Source organism: Danio rerio, chromosome 1 (assembly GCF_052040795.2).
Source record: "Danio rerio strain M-AB ecotype USA chromosome 1, GRCz13ab, whole genome shotgun sequence".
Lineage (NCBI taxonomy): Eukaryota > Metazoa > Chordata > Actinopteri > Cypriniformes > Danionidae > Danio > Danio rerio.
In genome coordinates, this window is record NC_141021.1 from 46,707,040 (window position 1) to 46,724,474 (window position 17,435).

Below are 17,435 nucleotides of genomic sequence, written 5' to 3' on the forward strand. Positions count from 1 at the left end.
TAACTGTTCAAAAGAAGTTTATTATTTAATAATTTATTTCTGTGAATTTAACCTCTCAAGGCCCAAGATGTTTTTTTACGTGCATTTTTTATTTCTCTTTGCTATTTGGGCGTATTGGAATCTAAATAGAATAAAAATCTAAGTATCATCTTTTGATCATATCATGTACTTTTAGAGAAAAATTATGTCCATTTATGTGGACTTGGGGTCTAAATTTACATAAAACATTCTTTCCTGACTGTTTTTAATGCATTGATAACAGATAGGCTACATATATATATATATATATATATATATATATATATATATATTAATGTTTTGACTATCAGAGATTAAAAACTACATTTGTTTTGGCCATTTTGGACAGTTAAAAATAGTGTTTGGGACATTTCATATGCTGCAAAACAGATGCAGGGTGACAATGTATTTCTGTAACTAAATATAAAACATTCAAAGTATTTTAAATAGCCGTTTAAGAGCTAAAATGTGCCGTCCAGGTATGTGCTGATTACTCCAGTCTTCAGAGTCAATGATTCTTCTAATATTAATTATTATTATTAATATTATGATGATTATTATCAATGGTAATATTAATTAACGCAATAATGACTGGACTGATAATTTGTTTAAAACTACAAACATAAGAAAGCAGTTATTTAAAATTTTAATAAATATTTAACAATTGATTTTTTTTTACATTTAATAAATGCTGCCTTGATAAACAGAATAAATTTCCTTAAAAAACAGTTAAAAACTCTTTTGACCAGTTATAGGCTGATATATATTAGCATATTAACATGTGCTGTGCTCCCTACAAGCAATGACAAATAATTAGAACGTCGAATGCCGTGACGTCACCGGACTGCAAATAGTTTAGAATTGCCTCAGAGTGACAAACGAACGAGTACAGTGAACAGTGATTTAATGACTTTAGCGACTTGTTTTGCGTCTCAAATGGAAAAAAATAAGTCAACTGTGTTTTTTAATCGAGTTAAAACGATCACGACTGACTTTGTCAACAATAATCATCAGAGTGACACGATGGCTTCTCGTACACCTCCTGTCGTGATGAGAAGCCCAACAGGTGAGATGAGAGTTTACAAACACTGTGTATTCCCACTTAAAATGCAATAAAAAGTAACGTTAAAATAATAATTATATATCGCCATGTAAGCTTACCAACTTGAGAGGCAAATATGCAACCTATCGTGATTGTAATTGCTTCATGTAACGTTAGTTATGATATTGTGTATTTTCTGACTTCGTGATTAAGCCCTGCTTTATTATATAGTATTGACATTCTGGCTTTGAAAGTTTTTCATTTTCACGGCCTCATTCAGCAGAACTTGTGCTTTGTTAACGTTTCTGATAAAAAAAAAACATTTTAATATTAGAATCTTTCATGTGTCTACACATAAACCTACACATTAATTTTCTTAGGTTTCGTTTTTGATTGTATGTATAAATATTTGACCTATTTCAGCAAACTGAGTGAGAATATTATATTTAAGTCTTTATTTTGTGCAGAAGGAATTAAAAAATGTTCATAACTCTGTTTCTCTACCTGAGTTTCATGAGCAAGATGTACATTTGGATTTTTAAGACTGATTGTTAAATATTTTGTTATAATTTGCTCACAGATTTCTGAACTGGAGAACCAGAGCAAGAGAAATTGTTCACTTTGAGTTTGATGATTGCTAATGGAAAGATTAAAAAATGTTGATTTATTTTCATTAGTTTTTTTTGTTGTTTTTTGTGGTGAAGAAGTGGACTCTCCCCCCTGAATTAATAGCCCCCTTTATTTTTTCCACCAATTTCTGTTTATCAGAGATATTTTTTTTCAAAACATAATAGTTTTAATAACTCATTTCTAATAACTGATTTATTTTATCTTTGCCATGATGACAGTAAATAATATTTGACTAGATATTTTTTTTCAAGACGCCTCTATACAGCTTAAAGTGACATTTAAAGGCTTAACTAGGTTAATTAGGGTAAATAGGCAGGTTAGTGTGTAATGATGGTTTGTTCTGTTGTCTATCAAAAAAATATATATAGCTTAAAGAGGCTAATAATTTTGTTCTAAAACTTTTATTCTAGCCTAAATAAAACAAATATCATAATTTGGGAAATATTTAAAACAGAGGGTCTAATACTTCTGACTTTAACTGTACATTTGATTAAACATTGTGATGGTGATTGTTAAATAGTTAAATAACTGGTAAAACTCAAAGAATATTGACTCAGAAATGATGAATCATTATAATAGTTAAGTTATAATAGTCTTTATGTCTAGGCCCACACGAAATCTGCGCCACATTATTGATTCTGTTTATTTACTTGTGTAAATGTGTGTAAATGTATATTTATTGTTTTTAAATTAATTTCCGTGATATCATTGACTAATATGAAAATATTTAAATGATTTATTTACAATACAGCTTGTAAAGTAATGTTTCCTGTCTTTTAGTAGATTTATTATATGAGACTTGCTTTGTTTGTAAGAAATGCTTTGCATTGTAAACATTAAATACAAGTTAAAAATGTTTTACTTTTTAGTTCATATATTAAGGTTTTAGTTACGATACTCCCAAAATCATTCCGCATAAATCCGCAGATTTTTTAATAAAATTTTGTGCAGAAATAACAGAAAATATCTGCTGATTCCGTCTGGCTCTACTTATGTCTAATATGGACTTATGACTTACTGACCTTTATCAGCTTGTATTTGTCATTGAAATAATTTTTAATTTCACTAAATAATTTCAGTTTTCAAACATTTTCTATTATAATTGTACATTTATTATTGTTGTTTCTTATGTGTGATGCGTCTTTTATATTTCTAATTTACAGCAGTTTGTCTATTTTAAACTTGTGATTTAAGAGTTTTCTAATATTTCCCTGTTTATTTCTTTTACTTTAGAAAACCCAGAGAAAGGAAGGAAAGGGAATAAAGCCTCTGCTTTCTTGAAGAGAGCATGGAAGGCTGTAAAGCGCCCTTTCCTTTCCTCTGACCGGAGCAGAGTGGTGGTTCCCTTTGAACCACGGTCAGATATCGACGATTTCGAGCACCTGCCTGTTCCAGGTCCCTCCAGGATCGTCGTAGCACATGCAGACCCTGAGCCGGTGTGGCTGCCAGGCCAGGTCTGTGAAGATCCTCAGCTGTTGAGTATTCCGGGCCCCTCCAGGATCACTACAGATGCGGCCCGTCCTGAGTCCTCAACGGCCCTCACAGGTCAAGTTGACCCTGAGCTGATGCGTCCGCCAGTCCAGGTCTGCGATCGTCTCGAGTCGTTAGCTGTTCCAGGAACATCCAGGATCAAGCCAACGACCATCGCAGATCATGTTGACTCTGAGCAGATGCGTCCGCCAGTCCAGATCTGTGAAGAGTCTCAGCCGTTGAGTGTTCCTGGCCCCTCCAGGATCAAGCAAGCAGCAGATGTGCTGAAAGCAGACCCGGCCCGTCCTGAGTCCTCAACGGCCCTCACAGGTCATGTTGATACTGAGCTGGTCTGTCTGCCAGGCCAGATCTGTAAAGATCCTCGGCTGATCAGTGTCCATGGCCTCTCCAATGTTAACACAATGACGGATGCAGATTCGGCTTGTCCTGAGTCGCCTCCGTCTGTTCAAGACCCCTCTAAAATTGATGGGACTGATGGTGAGTCATCCTGAATTTGGTTCATTTCATTTCTGCTGTCTGTTATTTTTTATGCTTTGTTGTTTTTAGCTTAAACATCAGACAGTGTCATTTGTTGTACTATTGGTTGTGTATTTATTAGCAGCTGCAGCTCTGTTCATGGAGATGTTTCTGTTTGTTTTCTTCATTTTAGAAAAACCCAAGAAAGAAAGGAAAGGGAAAAGAGTCTCTGCTTTCTTTAAGAGAGCATGGAAGGCTGCAAAGTTCCCTTTACTGTTCTGTGGCACAGATAAAGTCCAGCATCTCATGCTACTACCTGAGCCCGAGCTTGAGACTGAGGCTAAGCTTGAGCCAGAGCCAGAGCAAAAGCCCAAGTCCGAGCCCGAGCCCAAGCCCCAGCCCCAGCCCCAGCCCCAGCTAGAGCCAAAGCCAGAGCCCAACCCTGAGCCAGAGCCGGAGGATGAAGCAGATCCTGAGGCAGTGCCTGTTAAAGTTACTCCTGGATATGCAGAACCAGCTGACCCTGAGTCAGTGTGTCTGCCAGGCCAGGTTCCTGAGGAACCGAACAAGGGTTATGGGCTCACTCTTGGTAAGTCATCATTACCTTTTATTTTCTGTCATTCATAATTAATATAAATTAGTAATTATTTTACTCCTGCAACTCTTATGAAAGTTACTGCTCATTGCATCAGACCCAGATTCAAAGTACAGGAGTCATTTATTTGATTTGTTTCACATCAGACAATCCAAGTAAATCTCCGTGCTCTTTTTCTGTGTGTTTTTCAGGATCTGTGGTGGCTGATTTTGAAGTAAAAGACATGATCGGAAAAGGAGGTTTTGGCCAGGTGTATGTGGCGTCTCGCGTATCAAGTGAAAAAGAAAAGGTAGAGAACTATTTCTAAAATTCAAGCAACATTTTCTCCAGATTATTAAATATAAATAAATTGTAGGCTTTAATTTGCCGTTTATTCTGAAAAATGTACTGTTTTTTTTGCAGGTTGCCCTGAAGTACATCATCAAGCGTAGACAGGACCGTTATCTCAACATTGTAAGTTGACAAACCAAAGGAACATTTGTTTAAAGGCATAATTCACACAGCAATGAAAATGTCCAGACCATTTACTCATCCTTCCCTTGTCCCGTACCTGTCTGGACCACTTTAAACTGAACTCAAAAGCAAAATTAATTATTTGGAAAAGTTTACCTCTTTAAAAATCAGCGTGTGCAGGAACTGAAACTCCCTTTTTTATGCTAAACCTTACCTAGTTTTTTCAAACTAGAGGTGTAAAAACACCGTGCTCAGACAGGGGGGTTTCGTGACCCTTAAATTAAATCAAAAAATAAAGGGAAAGAATCACTCATTGCTCTTGACCAGATGTTTTTGTAGCTTTAAGAAGACAGTGAAGTGGCTTAAATCAGTTTGTTTCATTTGGATATTTTTATTCTATTGTATTTTTATATTTTTCTCCATAATTTAAAAAGGTTTTTGTTACTTTGTGCCATTCTGCTTTGGTAATATCTTTGAAATCTGTTTTTGTTTTCTAGGATGGTCATTCCAGACCTATGCTGGCAGAAGTGGCAATCATGCTTAGGTTGATGAAAGCTCCGCAATGTCCAAACATCATCAGATTACATGACTGGATTGAGAATGAGAGCGACTGCACTCTCATTCTGGAGTACCCAGAGTCATGCCAGACATTGGATCGCTACATCACAGATACATTGGACATGAATGAAAACAAAGCACGCCGGTTAATGCGTCAGTTGGTCCAAGCTGTCAGGTTCTGCGTTGAGCGTGGAGTTTTCCATGGTGATATACACGCGCGGAACATCCTGGTGACGACACCCCGATTAGAGCTCAAATTGATCGACTTCGGTTGTGCTTGGCCAGTTACACGTATGCCTTTCTACAGCTGGAAATATCAAGGTGAGTTGGCATTTTGTGTTCCAGTGTCTTTGATCACAGTATTGCCTGATGAATTTACTGTATTCTGAAAATGTCTCTCTTACAGGAGCTAGATGTTACACGCCACCTGAGATTTTAAGGCATCCCAAATTCTTCCCTAGCATGGCAAATATCTGGGCGATAGGCATCCTGCTGTATGAAATAATGCATGGACGGTTGCCCTTTTACGACAGACAATCGATAATGGTTGGAGACCTTCACCTAAACCCCACCTTATCTTCAGGTAAGCAGACTTCTCTGAACAATCTGAGCCTCAGTGACAGAATCTAATATGTAAAGTAATATGATGTAGTAAGATGTAAACATGAATCTTGTGAATGCAGACATATTTCACTCTCTCTGTGGCTCTTTTCAGCATGCCAGGACCTGATTTCCAAGTGTTTGATCCGCAATCCAGTTAGGCGAATACAGTTACATCAAGTTGAAGAGCACCAGTGGTTCAATGCAACGAGCCCAAATGCTGTGCAGCAGTGACACAAGAGGAGGTAGAGGAACACACCAAGCACAAAACTACATCTCTATATTCTCTATTTGGGTCTTGCTATTCCTGTTATTTTCTTTCTTTTGTTCTTTTTGGTCTTGTTTGACAGATCTTCATATAACTGCTTTAATAACTCTGTGTTATTTCTGCTTCTTTTTCTTCATTTTAGAACAAAATACAGTAGCCAGGAAGAGGAAAGCACCATTAAGAGCACCAGAAATTCAGTTATTAATTATTCCCTCATGTCATTCCAAACCCCTAAGACCTTACTTTTCTTCAGTGTCAGTTCAGGGTGTGTGTTTATGAGAGCTCTGTCCTGCACTGTATGTGTGTCACACTGCTAACATATACCTGGATGTGCCCACGCTTTGTTAAAATCAGAGGAAGTCGCGCAGGCATCTGGGTTATACCAAGTCTGACACGCATACAGTGCAGTACAGAACTTCTGAAGTCTTTAATTTTGTTTTATTACTTTTGTGTCTTTCTTTCTGCATAAAAGCAGTTCCCCTTCAAAATGGCAGCTGTAGTTCCAACCCCTGACACCTTTCTTGAGAAAACAATTGAAAATATTTGAGATGTAATCCTAGAACTCTCTGATCCTCCATGTACTGCAAGGATGCTTAAATGATCTAGAAAAGGAACCGAAAACTTCATCAAACCATGAGAGCTCAGTCTTGCACTGTATGTGTGTTGCACTGCTGACATTTACCTCAGATTAGCCCACGCTTTGTTTAAATCAGAGGAAGTCGCGCAGGCCTCTGGGTTACACGTCAGCAGTGCGACACGCAGTGCACTGTGCTTTCATTTTGGTGTCTTTCTGATACACTTGCACACCTGCCGCTTCTCCACGATGGACGTCCAGGGTTCTCCAGCCCTGGCGACTAGCAGCTCTGCACAAGAAGTTTGGCCAGAGGAGAAATGGTCGAGCCCAACTGAGCCTGGTTTCTCTCGAGGTTTTTTTCCTTCACTTTAGTCAATTGGTGAAGATTTGTTCCTCGCCACTGTCGCCACTGGCTTGCTTGGTTTGGGACTTGTGGAGCTGCGCATCGATGGATTTGCTCTTCAGTGTTTGGACTTTCAGCAGTGAAAATTAAACCACACTGATCTGAACTGAACTGAACTTCAACTCTGAAAACTGGACTGACACAGTTTCAATTTACTAGAACTTCTGTGTTAAGCTGCTTTGACACAATCTACATTAGAAATATTAGAAATAAAGATAAAATATGAAGGGTCAGAGAGCTTTCGATTTGATCTAAAATTATTTAATTTGTGTTCTTAGTATGAACTAAACATGAACATGAACTGACATGAGGTGAGTAATTAATGACAATAATGGTAATTAATGGTGCCTAGACGGCAGCTCTGCACAAGACGTTTGGCCAAAGGAGAAATGGTCGTGCCCAACTGAGCCTGGTTTCTCTCGAGGTTTTTTTCCTTCACAACAATTTGTGAAGTTTTGTTCCTCGCCACTGTCGCCACTGGCTTGCTTGGTTTGGGACTTGTGGAGCTGCACGTTGATGGATTTGCTCTTCAGTGTTTGGACTTTCAGCAGTGAAATTTAAATCATACTGAACTGAACTGAACTGAACTTCAACTATGACAACTGGACTGACTGTTTTAATTTACTTGTATGTTAAGCTGCTTTGACACAATCCACATTGTAAAAGCTCTATGGAAATGAAGATGAATTGAATTAATGATAAAACTCCATTAGGAAATCCGGTGCTGTCGTAGTCCTCTCCTCTAAAGTGTCATCAAAGATCTGCACAACTGTCTTTCTACCTCATAAATGAATCTGGTGTTCTGTCAAATTGCTTTATACAAAGTTCTTTGAATTGTTTTGTAATGAATTGCTTTTATATATTGTTGGCTAATGATTCAAATAAAATCTTGTGAATCAAACTGAAGCCCTAATCATCATTTCTGTGAGTTTTTAAATGACTTCTTCAAGAGTTCACACATTTAGCTGATGATTGATTATAAGCTTGTTTGGCATGCTGTCCCGGGAGAGAGCCCTGAACTCATAAGATCCTCGAGCCCTGGGCTTCCTCCCTTTTGTAGGACGAGAGGGGAGATTAAGTTCAGGTAGATCTTGACGACTCCCCCGCTTATTTGTGGCTATAGATGAATTGAGTTGGCTAGGAACTTGACTACGGTGCCAATTTGGTTTAGTCAATTTACTTAGCACGCATGTCTTTGGACGGTGGGAGGAAACCGGGGAACCCCTCGCAAGCACTTGGAGAACATGTAAACTCCGCACAGAAATGTCGACTGGCCTGACTATGATTACTGTAAGAATAATGTTAATATCGTAATACTAGTGGACTTGCAACAAATTATATTTATACATGCAAATAATTATAGCAGATATTGTCTCCTTATGAACTGGTGAATATTTTCTTGAATAGTAGGTGAATATTATTGTGTTTAAATGCATCTTATTAATATAAGTCTGTAAATTAATGTTGTTTCAGATTTTCAGCTTTTCTGATACAAAGTTACTCTCAAATGTAGTAAAATGAAGTATTTACTTTTCCGTCTTAAAAAAGTGCACTAAACGTGTTTTTTTTTTTTTTTTTTTTTTTTTTTTTTTGCATTGACAATTTTTGTAATCAGTTTTATAAACCGGGAAACTAAATTGTAATTGTAAGTAATTACAATAAATAACAATAAAATACAAGTAAAAGTGTGTTTAGTGGGACAAATCCATGAAAAATATGTGGTAATCATGATTTAGCTACAACAACTTTTTAAAAATGTTATTTATTTATGGTTCTGTGCCTGACGATCGGGTTGTTGTGGTCCTAACCTTCAACACCATCTGTTCCACAATGCACTGGACCCTTCTTGCAGGAATGTGTTCCTATGTTGCTCCTTCAGGCTGAGCCTGGACAGGTTCCGTGGGATAAACCCCGACCATGAGGCGCTTGCATATGTGTCCCAACCCCAGGCTTGGCTCCAGTTGGAAGAACATCCTTACCCAAGTGGAGTTCAAGTATCTTGGGGTTTTGTTGATGAGTGAGGGAAGGATACAACGTGAGTTTGACAGGCAGATTGGTGCAGCAGTAATGCAGTCAATGTACCAGTCTGTTGTCGTGAAAAAGGAGCTGAGCTGAAAGGCAAAGCTTTTGATTTACCAGTCAATCTAAATTTCTACTCTCACCTATGGTCTTGAGCTTTGGGTCATGACTCATGATTGAAAGGACAAGATCTCTGATACAAGTGGCCGAAATGAATTTCCTTTGCAGGGTGGCAGGGTGCAGCCTTATAGATGAATTAAGGAGCTCTGCCACCCAGGAGGAGCTCGGAGTAGAGTCGCTGCTACTCCACATCGAGAGAAGTCAGCTGAGGTGGCTCAGGCATCTGTTTTGGATGCCTCCTGGACGCTTACCTTGGGCCCAGAAAAGCAGATGATGATTTCATTTATTTTTTAAAACCACACTCCTACGTCATCTTGTGGTGGGCCTCAGAATTGCAGGTATTTGGGTTCTATTTTAATGTCAGGAAATAAAAAGAGAGACTTAATGAGTTTATACCACTTCACTTCGGGGTTGCACAGTGGCTCACAGTTTTAGTTTTGGTTTGAAAACGCATAAGTTTTGCCATCTGTCCACATTACATCGAAGTTTTCGAGCGCCGAAAACGGAGTGTTTTTGAAATGCTGGAGAGGCCATTTTCATCCTAAAACGCTGCTGCTCCATCTCAGTGTGGATGGGGGAAAACAGAGACATCTGAAAACGATGTTATCTACCTATCAGATTTTGCCTACTATCCATCATGAGGAAGACAAGTATCATTAATAAGTGTGTGTATTATGGAAGTCTCAAATCATATGCATTAAAATTATTTTATTAATTTAATTTTTAATTCAACTATAGGGGTACGGCCAGGTTGGGGGCCCCCAAGACATTGTGCAGGGGTCTCTGAATTCTTAATCCGGGCCTGCCTTTTGAAGACTTTCATTTGGATTCTCAGTCTACATGAAAACCAAAGGCCATGATTGATTAAATTGTAATATGACTGTTATCTTGATGGATAAAGCAAAAACAATAAGTGAAACGCATTTTAAAACGCACTAGTTTACAAATATGACAGTTGCTAGTTCTGCTTAAGGAGGTTAATAATATTCACCGCAACTGCTTTTACTCTAGTCGAAATAAAACTTTAACCGAAACAAGACTTTCTCCAGAAGAATGTTAATATAAATACTGTGAAAAATTCTATTCTCTGGAAATATATGAAAAAGAGTAGCTAATGATTTTGAACGGTCAAAAGTTTGGGGTCAGTAGGATTTTAAAATGTTTTAAAATCAGCTTCTTCTGCTCACCAAGGCTGCATTTATTTAACCAAAAATACAGTACAAATTGTAAAATTGTCAAATGTTGTTGGACTATAAAATAACTGTTCAAAAGAAGTTTATTATTTAATAATTTATTTCAGTGAATTTAACCTCTCAAGGCCCAAGATGTTTTTTTACGTGCATTTTTTATTTCTCTTTGCTATTTGGGCGTATTGGAATCTAAATAGAATAAAAATCTAAGTATCATCTTTTGATCATATCATGTACTTTTAGAGAAAAATGATGTCCATTTATGTGGACTTGGGGTCTAAATTTACCTAAAACATTCTTTCCTGACTGTTTTTAATGCATTGATAACAGATAGGCTACATATATATATATATATATATATATATATATATATATATATATATATATATATATATATATATATATATATATTTATTTATTTTTTTAATGTTTTGACTATCAGAGAGTAAAAACTACATTTGTTTTGGCCATTTTGGACAGTTAAAAATAGTGTTTGGGACATTTCATATGCTGCAAAACAGATGCAGGGTGACAATGTATTTCTGTAACTAAATATAAAACATTCAAAGTATTTTAAATAGCCGTTTAAGAGCTAAAATGTGCCGTCCAGGTATGTGCTGATTACTCCAGTCTTCAGAGTCAATGATTCTTCTAATATTAATTATTATTATTAATATTATGATGATTATTATCAATGGTAATATTAATTAAAGCAATAATGACTGGACTGATAATTTGTTTAAAACTGCAAACATAAGAAAGCAGTTATTTAAAATTTTAATAAATATTTAACAATTGAATTTTTTTTACATTTAATAAATGCTGCCTTGATAAACAGAATAAATTTCCTTAAAAAACAATTAAAAACTCTTTTGACCAGTTATAGGCTGATATATATTAGCATATTAACATGTGCTGTGCTCCTTACAAGCAATGACAAATAATTAGAACGTCGAATGCCGTGACGTCACCGGACTGCAAATAGTTTAGAATTGCCTCAGAGTGACAAACGAACGAGTACAGTGAACAGTGATTTAATGACTTTAGCGACTTGTTTTGCGTCTCAAATGGAAAAAAATAAGTCAACTGTGTTTTTTAATCGAGTTAAAACGATCACGACTGACTTTGTCAACAATAATCATCAGAGTGACACGATGGCTTCTCGTACACCTCCTGTCGTGATGAGAAGCCCAACAGGTGAGATGAGAGTTTACAAAGACTGTGTATTCCCACTTAAAATGCAATAAAAAGTAACGTTAAAATAATAATTATATATCGCCATGTAAGCTTACCAACTTGAGAGGCAAATATGCAACCTATCGTGATTGTAATTGCTTCATGTAACGTTAGTTATGATATTGTGTATTTTCTGACTTCGTGATTAAGCCCTGCTTTATTATATAGTATTGACATTCTGGCTTTGAAAGTTTTTCATTTTCACGGCCTCATTCAGCAGAACTTGTGCTTTGTTAACGTTTCTGATAAAAAAAAAAAAAACATTTTAATATTAGAATCTTTCATGTGTCTACACATAAACCTACACATTAATTTTCTTAGGTTTCGTTTTTGATTGTATGTATAAATATTTGACCTATTTCAGCAAACTGAGTGAGAATATTATATTTAAGTCTTTATTTTGTGCAGAAGGAATTAAAAAATGTTCATAACTCTGTTTCTCAACCTGAGTTTCATGAGCAAGATGTACATTTGGATTTTTAAGACTGATTGTTAAATATTTTGTTATAATTTACTCACAGATTTCTGAACTGGAGAACCAGAGCAAGAGAAATTGTTCACTTTGAGTTTGATGATTGCTAATGGAAAGATTAAAAAATGTTGATTTATTTTCATTAGTTTTTTTTTTTGTTTTTTGTGGTGAAGAAGTGGACTCTCCCCCCTGAATTAATAGCCCCCTTTATTTTTTCCACCAATTTCTGTTTATCAGAGATATTTTTTTTCAAAACATAATAGTTTTAATAACTCATTTCTAATAACTGATTTATTTTATCTTTGCCATGATGACAGTAAATAATATTTGACTAGATATTTTTTTTCAAGACGCCTCTATACAGCTTAAAGTGACATTTAAAGGCTTAACTAGGTTAATTAGGGTAAATAGGCAGGTTAGTGTGTAATGATGGTTTGTTCTGTTGTCTATCAAAAAATATAAATAGCTTAAAGAGGCTAATAATTTTGTTCTAAAACTTTTATTCTAGCCTAAATAAAACAAATATCATAATTTGGGAAATATTTAAAACAGAGGGTCTAATACTTCTGACTTTAACTGTACATTTGATTAAACATTGTGATGGTAATTGTTAAATAGTTAAATAACTGGTAAAACTCAAAGAATATTGACTCAGAAATGATGAATCATTATAATAGTTAAGTTATAATAGTCTTTATGTCTAGGCCCACTCGGAATCTGCTCCACATTATTGATTCTGTTTATTTACTTGTGTAAATGTGTGTAAATGTATATTTATTGTTTTTAAATTAATTTCCGTAATATCATTGACTAATATGAAAATATTTAAATGATTTATTTACAATACAGCTTGTAAAGTAATATTTCCTGTCTTTTAGTAGATTTATTATATGAGAGACTTGCTTTGTTTGTAAGAAATGCTTTGCATTGTAAACATTAAATACAAGTTAAAAGTGTTTTACTTTTTAGTTCATATATTAAGGTTTTAGTTACGATACTCCCAAAATCATTCCGCATAAATCCGCAGATTTTTTCAAATAAATTTTGTGCAGAAATAACAGAAAATATCTGCTGATTCCGTCTGGCTCTACTTATGTCTAATATGGATTTATGACTTACTGACCTTTATCAGCTTGTATTTGTCATTGAAATAATTTTCAATTTCACTAAATAATTTCAGTTTTCAAACATTTTCTATTATAATTGTACATTTATTATTGTTGTTTGTGTGATGTGTCTTTTATATTTCTAATTTACAGCAGTTTGTCTATTTTAAACTTGTGGTTTAAGAGTTTTCTAATATTTCCCTGTTTATTTCTTTTACTTTAGAAAACCCAGAGAAAAGAAGGAAAGGGAATAAAGCCTCTGCTTTCTTGAAGAGAGCATGGAAGGCTGTAAAGCGCCCTTTCCTTTCCTCTGACCGGAGCAGAGTGGTGGTTCCCTTTGAACCACGGTCAGATATCGACGATTTTGAGCACCTGCCTGTTCCAGGTCCCTCCAGGATCGTCGTAGCACATGCAGACCCTGAGCCGGTGTGGCTGCCAGGCCAGGTCTGTGAAGATCCTCAGCTGTTGAGTATTCCGGGCCCCTCCAGGATCATTGCAGATGCGGCCCGTCCTGAGTCCTCAACGGCCCTCACAGGTCATGTTGACCCTGAGCTGATGCGTCCGCCAGTCCAGGTCTGCGATCGTCTCGAGTCGTTAGCTGTTCCAGGAACATCCAGGATCAAGCCAACGACCATCGCAGATCATGTTGACTCTGAGCAGATGCGTCCGCCAGTCCAGATCTGTGAAGATTCTCAGCCGTTGAGTGTTCCGGGCCCCTCCAGGATCAAGCAAGCAGCAGATGTGCTGAAAGCAGACCCGGCCCGTCCTGAGTCCTCAACAGCCCTCACAGGTCATGTTGATACTGAGCTGGTCTGTCTGCCAGGCCAGATCTGTAAAGATCCTCGGCTGATCAGTGTCCATGGCCTCTCCAATGTTAACACAATGACGGATGCAGATTCGGCTTGTCCTGAGTCGCCTCCGTCTGTTCAAGACCCCTCTAAAATTGATGGGACTGATGGTGAGTCATCCTGAATTTGGTTCATTTCATTTCTGCTGTCTGTTATTTTTTATGCTTTGTTGTTTTTAGCTTAAACATCAGACAGTGTCATTTGTTGTACTATTGGTTGTGTATTTATTAGTAGCTGCAGCTCTGTTCATGGAGATGTTTCTGTTTGTTTTCTTCATTTTAGAAAAACCCAAGAAAGAAAGGAAAGGGAAAAGAGTCTCTGCTTTCTTTAAGAGAGCATGGAAGGCTGCAAAGTTCCCTTTACTGTTCTGTGGCACAGATAAAGTCCAGCATCTCATGCTATTACCTGAGCCCGAGCTTGAGACTGAGGCTAAGCTTGAGCCAGAGCCAGAGCAAAAGCCCAAGTCCGAGCCCGAGCCCAAGCCCCAGCCCCAGCCCCAGCCCCAGCTAGAGCCAAAGCCAGAGCCCAACCCTGAGCCAGAGCCGGAGGATGAAGCAGATCCTGAGGCAGTGCCTGTTAAAGTTACTCCTGGATATGCAGAACCAGCTGACCCTGAGTCAGTGTGTCTGCCAGGCCAGGTTCCTGAGGAACCGAACGAGGGTTATGGGCTCACTCTTGGTAAGTCATCATTACCTTTTATTTTCTGTCATTCATAATTAATATAAATTAGTAATTATTTTACTCCTGCAACTCTTATGAAAGTTACTGCTCATTGCATCAGACCCAGATTCAAAGTACAGGAGTCATTTACTTGATTTGTTTCACATCAGACAATCCAAGTAAATCTCCGTGCTCTTTTTCTGTGTGTTTTTCAGGATCTGTGGTGGCTGATTTTGAAGTAAAAGACATGATCGGAGAAGGAGCTTTTGGCCAGGTGTATGTGGCGTCTCACGTATCAAGTGAAAAAGAAAAGGTAGAGAACTATTTCTAAAATTCAAGCAACATTTTCTCCAGATTATTAAATATAATTAAATTGTAGGCTTTAATTTGCCGTTTATTCTGAAAAATGTACTGTTTTTTTTGCAGGTTGCCCTGAAGTACATCATCAAGCGTAGACATGACCGTTATCTCAACATTGTAAGTTGACAAACCAACTCAAAATTAATTATTTGGAAAATTTTGCCTCTGTAAAAAATTTTTTTTTCAAACTAGAGGTGTGAAAACACCGTGCTCAGACATGGGCGGTTCGTGACCCTTAAATTAAATCAAAAAAGAAAGGGAAAGAATCACTCATTGCTCTTGACCAAATGTTTTTGTAGCTTGAAGAAGACAGTGAAGAGGCTTAAATCAGTTTGTTTCATTTGGATATTTTTATTCTATTGTATTTTTATATTTTTCTCCATAATTTAAAAAGGTTTTTGTTACTTTGTGCCATTCTGCTTTGGTAATATCTTTGAAATCTGTTTTTGTTTTCTAGGATGGTCATTCCAGACCTATGCTGGCAGAAGTGGCAATCATGCTTAGGTTGATGAAAGCTCCGCAATGTCCAAACATCATCAGATTACATGACTGGATTGAGAATGAGAGCGACTGCACTCTCATTCTGGAGTACCCAGAGTCATGCCAGACATTGGATCGTTACATTACAGATACATTGGACATGAATGAAAACAAAGCACGCCGGTTAATGCGTCAGTTGGTCCAAGCTGTCAGGTTCTGCGTTGAGCGTGGAGTTTTCCATGGTGATATACACGCGCGGAACATCCTGGTGACGACACCCCGATTAGAGCTCAAATTGATCGACTTCGGTTGTGCTTGGCCAGTTACACGTATGCCTTTCTACAGCTGGAACTATCAAGGTAAGTTGGCATTTTGTGTTCCAGTGTCTTTGATCACAGTATTGCCTGATGAATTTACTGTATTCTGAAAATGTCTCTCTTACAGGAGCTAGATGTTACACGCCACCTGAGATTTTAAGGCATCCCAAATTCTTCCCTAGCATGGCAAATATCTGGGCGATAGGCATCCTGATGTATAAAATATTGCATGGACGGTTGCCCTTTTACGACAAACAATCGATAATGGTTGGAGACCTTCACCTAGACCTCACCTTATCTTCAGGTAAGCAGACTTCTCTGAACAATCTGAGCCTCAGTGACAGAATCTATTATGTAAAGTAATATGATGTAGTAAGATGTAAACATGAATCTTGTGAATGCAGACATATTTCACTCTCTCTGTGGCTCTTTTCAGCATGCCAGGACCTGATTTCCAAGTGTTTGATCCGCAATCCAGTTAGGCGAATACTGTTACATCAGGTTGAAGAGCACCAGTGGTTCAATGCAACGAGCCCAAATGCTGTGCAGCAGTGACACAAGAGGAGGTAGAGGAACACACCGAGCACAAAACTACATCTCTATATTCTCTATTTGGGTCTTGCTATTCCTGTTATTTTCTTTCTTTTGTTCTTTTTGGTCTTGTTTGACAGATCTTCATATAACTGCTTTAATAACTCTGTGTTATTTCTGCTTCTTTTTCTTCATTTTAGAACAAAATACAGTAGCCAGGAAGAGGAAAGCACCATTAAGAGCACCAGAAATTCAGTTATTAATTATTCCCTCATGTCATTCCAAACCCCTAAGACCTTACTTTTCTTCAGTGTCAGTTCAGGGCGTGTGTTTATGAGAGCTCTGTCCTGCACTGTATGTGTGTCACACTGCTAACATATACCTGGATGTGCCCACGCTTTGTTAAAATCAGAGGAAGTCGCGCAGGCATCTGGGTTATACCAAGTCTGACACGCATACAGTGCGAACGCATACAGTCAAAATGGCAGCTGTAGTTCCAACCCCTGACACCTTTCTTGAGAAAACAATTGAAAATATTTGAGATGTAATCCTAGAACTCTCTGATCCTCCATGTACTGCAAGGATGCAGAAATGATCCAGAAAAGGAACCGAAAACTTCATCAAACCATGAGAGCTCAGTCCTGCACTGTATGTGTGTCGCACTGCTGATGTTTACCTCAGATTAGCCCACGCTTTGTTTAAATCAGAGGAAGTCGCGCAGGCCTCTGGGTTACACGTCAGCAGTGCGACACGCATACAGTTCACTGTGCTCTCATTTTAGCAATGTTTTAGTTGTCTCTGGTACACTTACTGCCGCTTCTCCACAATGGACGTCCAGGGTTCTCCAGCCCTGGTGCCTAGCAGCTCTGCACAAGAAGTTTGGCCAGAGGAGAAATGGTCGTGCCCAACTGAGCCTGGTTTCTCTCGAGGTTTTTTTCCTTCACTTTAGTCAATTGGTGAAGATTTGTTCCTCGCCACTGTCGCCACTGGCTTGCTTGGTTTGGGACT

General features: G+C 37.6%; 2 protein-coding genes across 3 annotated transcripts; both read left to right on the top strand.

The window, feature by feature from the left end:
• The first annotated feature begins 886 nt into the window (after positions 1-886).
• On the top strand, positions 887-7,989 carry LOC141386173 (uncharacterized). Of its 2 annotated transcripts, XR_015476882.1 has the most exons (10): positions 887-1,084; positions 2,924-3,658; positions 3,831-4,226; positions 4,424-4,521; positions 4,635-4,685; positions 5,183-5,564; positions 5,650-5,826; positions 5,959-6,088; positions 6,254-6,518; positions 6,587-7,989. XR_015476882.1 is itself a non-coding variant. In XM_087237551.1 (9 exons), exons 1-8 carry the CDS (start codon positions 925-927, stop codon positions 6,075-6,077), a joined length of 2,118 nt encoding a protein of 705 aa, XP_087093677.1. In that variant the 5' UTR covers positions 887-924; the 3' UTR covers positions 6,078-6,088; positions 6,254-7,989. The 2 variants fall into 2 exon arrangements, 1 of the variants encoding a protein (XP_087093677.1); XM_087237551.1 differs by having other exon boundaries at positions 6,254-7,989.
• A 3,427-nt stretch (positions 7,990-11,416) lies between these two features.
• Positions 11,417-16,462, top strand: LOC137495284 (uncharacterized). Its single transcript, XM_087237552.1, has 8 exons — positions 11,417-11,614; positions 13,455-14,189; positions 14,362-14,757; positions 14,955-15,052; positions 15,166-15,216; positions 15,557-15,938; positions 16,024-16,200; positions 16,333-16,462. Exons 1-8 carry the CDS (start codon positions 11,455-11,457, stop codon positions 16,449-16,451), a joined length of 2,118 nt encoding a protein of 705 aa, XP_087093678.1. The 5' UTR covers positions 11,417-11,454; the 3' UTR covers positions 16,452-16,462.
• Positions 16,463-17,435: the final 973 nt, after the last annotated feature.

Excerpts from the sequence above, each read along its gene's own strand:
- LOC141386173 (XM_087237551.1), top strand. The coding sequence starts at position 925 with ATGACTTTAGCGACTTGTTTTGCGTCTCAAATGGAAAAAAATAAGTCA. Across the intron at positions 3,659-3,830 it reads TAAAATTGATGGGACTGATG|AAAAACCCAAGAAAGAAAGG; the intron begins GTGAGTCATCCT and ends TCTTCATTTTAG. Across the intron at positions 4,227-4,423 it reads GGGTTATGGGCTCACTCTTG|GATCTGTGGTGGCTGATTTT; the intron begins GTAAGTCATCAT and ends TGTGTTTTTCAG.
- LOC137495284 (XM_087237552.1), top strand. The coding sequence starts at position 11,455 with ATGACTTTAGCGACTTGTTTTGCGTCTCAAATGGAAAAAAATAAGTCA. Across the intron at positions 14,758-14,954 it reads GGGTTATGGGCTCACTCTTG|GATCTGTGGTGGCTGATTTT; the intron begins GTAAGTCATCAT and ends TGTGTTTTTCAG. Across the intron at positions 15,217-15,556 it reads ATGACCGTTATCTCAACATT|GATGGTCATTCCAGACCTAT; the intron begins GTAAGTTGACAA and ends TTTGTTTTCTAG.